Here is a 4,785-nt window from a genome sequence, read left to right on the forward strand (position 1 = left end):
TGGGGGGAGGAGGGGTGAAAGGCTGAACTGCTCATCGTTCTTTGAGCAAAAATAAACATACTCAAATTTATATTGCAAATAGTATTATAGAAAATGTATAGATGAATCCAAGAATTTTGCTCCTGTTCAGTTGACTATAGTCATTTGCATCATCTTAGCTCACAGCAACCTCAAACTCTTGGGCTCAAGGGAGCCTCTTGCCTCAGCCTCCCCAGTAGCTGGGACTACAGGCTTGTGCCACCAAATCTAATTTTTCTATTTTTAGTAGTGATGGGGGTCTCACTTTTGTGCAGGCTGGCCTCCAGTTTCTGAGCTCAAGAAATCCACCCACCTTGGCTTCCCTGGGTGCTAGGATTACAGGCGTGAGCCACCAGGCGGGCCCACTATAGTCATTTTTAAAGCCTATTACTGCCCAATAAAGTAAAAGTATCACATTGTTAAAGTGAAAAAGATGCTAAATTGTTAACTTATTTCTCTGATAGGCCTGATTGCTATGCTATTTGAAGATTTAAGGTAATTTCTTTTCTAATATGAAAATTTATTATTTAACCCTCAAAGTGAGCCAGGTGCTTTGTTACCGTGTAATTCTCAACCAGGAAACATCAGTTGCTCCGATGTTCCAGAGGCCAAAAACAAAGCCCCCGATCATGTCTTAGAAAAGTTTTATTAACGAGATGAATTTGCATGGAAAGTTACCTTAGTATCACCGGCAAAATGAAATGGATAAATACAGCATGAAAAAGAACTATGTGCTGAAGTTCTGGAGGTCTTAATTATCATGCTGTTTCAAATCAGAGTTCACTGAAATCTCTGGATTGGATTTAATCATGCTTTTTTCTGTTCAGCTTTATTTTATATATGTGTGTGTGTGTGTGTGTGTGTACATATTTTTTCTTCCCTCTCCCACTACACTCTGGGATAGATGATGCTTTTAATACAGTAGATACACGCACATTTTTAGTTTTAATCATTATGAAAGAAACATGAGCATAATTTTGTATCCAATATCTCTAACAGCATATATTTGTGAACTCTCCATAAGGTGAATCTTCACCTGTATTAGCAGGGTAACTTGTCACTTTATCAAAATCAATTTAGCACACCCCTATAAGCCAGATGTTTCTTAATTATTGGCAAACTCTTTTAACAGAGAAACGAAGGGGTTAAAATTCAGTTTGGGCATAGAAACCAAGCCTAAGAAATCCAGACCCAGGGCCTGAATGTCTCCTCTCTCCTCGGGGTTGAAGCCCTTTTCATTTAGAGGGTGATCTCTGAAAATCTCATTTCACGGTGGCTCTACACTTTGGTTTTCTATAACCTTTTAACTGAAAAAGTCTTCCAACTATTACATACGGTATTATCTTTAGTGCTAGGAAATTGTTTTAAACCACGAACTTTGTGAACTTCATTTAAAACTGTAACTATCGTGTGGGTGATTTTCCTAACATCAACGAATGTAGCTTTCACACACAAAAAAGTTAAGCTTTGTAAAACACCTTTTAGAAAAAGAAACTATTTTTAGTCCATTTTTGCATTCTAGGAATACAGGTATTTTCCTGGTTTCACCAGCTCACCGACGCGCACCGGCGGTGGCCAGAGAACCTGGGGAATGGAGGGAAACGCTAAGGACCTTGGAAGAAGACACGGATGTCGCTCCCTTCTGCCTCCATGTTTCCCGTCGCCGAAGGCTGCAAACAAAGCCCCAGAGCCCCAGGAGCGGTGTTCCTCGCCCCGGGGCTCACTACACCTACACCTCACCGAGTCAGGCGCTAGGGCCTAGGTGTTCCGAGAAGAAAAACAGAACTTCGACAGGTTCCAACCCTTCTCGGCCCCAGCCAAGAAAATTTTCCGAAGCCCCAGGTCCGGTCTCGCCGCAGCCTGCCCAGCTCTGTCCCACCTTGGGGCACCAGGAGGGCGCGCCCGGCAGGCTGGTAATTCACCGACGCTGCGGGCAGGTCAAGGCGCGAGCCTGGCGCCCGCTAGTGCCCTCCCTGTCCCAGGGCTCCGCTCCTCGACTCAGGGCACTTACCAGGAGAAGCAGCAGGGCGCACGGGCGTCCCGGGCTCCGCGCCATCGCGCCCTCGCCTCCGGCCGCTCGCTCCGCTCCCAGCCGCCGCTGCCCGCGTTCCCGCGCGCGCGCGCCCGGCTCCTCCCGGTCCCCGGCCCCCGGCGGCCCCCCCGGCGCTCGCTCCCTGCCCCCCAGCCCCGGGGCCGTCTTCCCTGCTCCGGCCGCGCGACCCAGCCCAGAGGCGCGGTCCCAGGCGTGGCCCCGCGAGAAAATGGAGCCGGGGGCCCGTCCGAGCTGCTAGCGCGGAGGTGGGGAAAGCTGCCCGGGGGGAGGCGTGAGTTGCACTCCCGCTCCTGTCGCACAAGCACCTGGGACCGTGACGTCCCAGAGTTGGGGACCGTGGGTGGCAGGCCCCGCCCTGCCGTTTTCTCCTTCCCGATCCCCTCCTCCCTGGAAAAAGGCCGGGAGGAGGAAGCCTCCGGCCAGGCTCGGCCTGCTGAGCCCCAGCCCAAGGGCAAACCTTGCCCTACGCATCGGATCCCGCAGGGTTGGGCCCGGGCCGCCTACTGCCGCCGAAAGGGTGAGGTCCGGACTGGGTGAATGTGCGTTAGGCCCCGGTGCAGGTGGCGCGGGAAAGAAAGACTGGTGACATAGGGACCTGCGTCCTCACGGCGGCTATAGCCACAGTGCGTGGACTCCGCTCCCGGGATGGCTGTCTCCGCAAAGTCTTCTCGCCTCTTCCCACGGTTCTTGGTTCCAACAGGTTTGCAACTTATCTGGCTGAGGGAGAAACCAGAATCACCGGAGGTCAAAACATTACAGTTGTTTGAACCTTTGACTGGGCTAGGGAAAAACTCCACGGCGTTAAGGGGGAATAACATACTCTTCCATATGACTTAGAAATTCACTTACACAGAGCGCACAACTAGTGATCAGAAGTTCTGCTCCAAGAGCTGGGTGGATGGGGCCAGGCTCTCTGTGCCTCAGTTTCCAGATCTATTAAACAGGGTAAATAGCGCTCAACACATAGAGATGTTAGGAGAATTAAATCAGAAAATCTATGTGGAGTGTTCTGCAGTGTCTGTCACTTAAGGGTTCATTAAATGATAGTTAAAATTATAACAATATTATTGCAAGGTAAAATGCTAAATTGAACTCGTCTTGAAAAGCAGAAAGGGTGTATGGGCGTCCAAACACTAAAATTAGCCCTAGATTAGAAACGTCTAAGAGGCTTGGCGCCGGTAGCACACTGGTTATGGCGCCAGCCACATACACCGAGGCTGGGGGTTGGAACCCAGCCTGGGCCAGCTAAACAACAATGACCACTACAACAAAAAATAGCTGGGCATTGTGACGGGCACCTGTAGTCCCAGCTACTTGGGAGGCTGAGGCAAGAGAATCACTTAAGCCCAGGAGTTGGAAGTTGCTGTGAGCTGTGACATCCCAGCGCTCTACAGAGGGTGATATAGTGAGACTCTGTCTCAAAAAAAAAAAAAAAAGAAAAGAAAAGAAAAGAAAAGAAACGTCTAAGAAAGGATAACTGGTTGAAGTAGTGGGACAGCCTATATAAAGGATTGATTGGAGGCCAGAAAGAGAGATTGCATTAAATTTGGCCAAAATAGCAGAGTTCTGTCTATGGTCCAAAGTGCCTCCCTCACCCTTCTTGAGTATAATATTAGCTTTTCCCAGTTCCAATCTTTTCAATTTTTTAAGATCCAATACAATTGTCATCTCCTGGTTAGTCCTTTCTTTCCCAGCCCTCAAAGACTACTCCCTCTTTGAGCTGAGAGAAAAACCTTCTCCACTGTTTGTTTAGGGCTTACCTGCTGAGTGAGTTTTCTCATGGCTATTTACATGGCTGTGTTTAGTTGGTTAAGGACTAAGCATGTAGGAAGTTTCTGCTTAGCTCATCACTCTGCGTCCAGTGCTAGACAGTGCTGATACCATGGGAGACTCTCAGTAAACACTGGTTACACAGTGGAATCTGGGGGAAAGTATGTGTTTCAGTTTTCATTCCTTTCTTCTGAGCTAGATGTGAATGGTAGCGCACCTGGGTTACAATTTTCATTCTCCATCATGCTGGGAAAGCTCCTAATTAAAGAAGGCAGGCCTTACCAAAACATGCACAAATCGTCCCAGGGAACTATATATCAGTCCTGCCTTAAATTACTGTTCTTGCATTTGAGTCCTATAGACAAGTATTTATGCCTCAACTGGCAAGACTTTGGTTTTGGTATCTTCATTAGTAGTGAAGATAATTATAGTTTCCAGAATGAGAAATAACTAATGCAAATTTTATTTCTATTGTGTTATTCAACATCCCCTGAAGGCTATCAAAGTCAGTTTTAAGGTAATAGTCTTTCTATAAGGTATTTATCCCTAAGGCTTTGAGTGTAGGCGATATACCATCTAATGACATCAGATGTCATTCTTGAATTAATTCCACTTTAAAAATTCTAAAACTTTACCAGGCGTTGTGGCAAGTGCCTGTGGTCCCAGCAACTTGGGAGGCTGAGGCAAGAGAATCGCTTAAGCCCAAGAGTTTGAGATTGCTGTGAGCTATGACGCCATGACACTCTACCAAGTGTGAAATAGTGAGACTCTGTCTCAAAAAAAACAAACAAAAAATTCTAAAACTTATGACCTGAGCTCAAGGCAGTTGTTGAGAATCAAATGATTCACAGCTAACTCCTAGCTCCTGACTTCTTTATGTTGGGACGAGACTAAATCTACTTCATAAATCTCTGTGCACAGAAACAAATGTGGCCATTACTAAC

General features: G+C 47.2%; 1 protein-coding gene across 1 annotated transcript in view; it reads right to left on the bottom strand.

The window, feature by feature from the left end:
* Positions 1–2,111, bottom strand: part of DSG2 (desmoglein 2) — a 50,333-nt gene extending 48,222 nt beyond the window's left edge. The window contains exon 1 of the mRNA XM_023510259.1: positions 2,030–2,111. Coding sequence (XP_023366027.1) covers positions 2,030–2,074 — 45 coding nt within the window. The 5' untranslated portion in view covers positions 2,075–2,111. The remainder of the gene's footprint in view (positions 1–2,029) is intronic.
* Positions 2,112–4,785: the final 2,674 nt, after the last annotated feature.

This window comes from Otolemur garnettii, unplaced genomic scaffold (assembly GCF_000181295.1).
Source record: "Otolemur garnettii isolate 467f Iridium unplaced genomic scaffold, OtoGar3 scaffold00012, whole genome shotgun sequence".
Taxonomy (NCBI): Eukaryota; Metazoa; Chordata; class Mammalia; order Primates; family Galagidae; genus Otolemur; species Otolemur garnettii.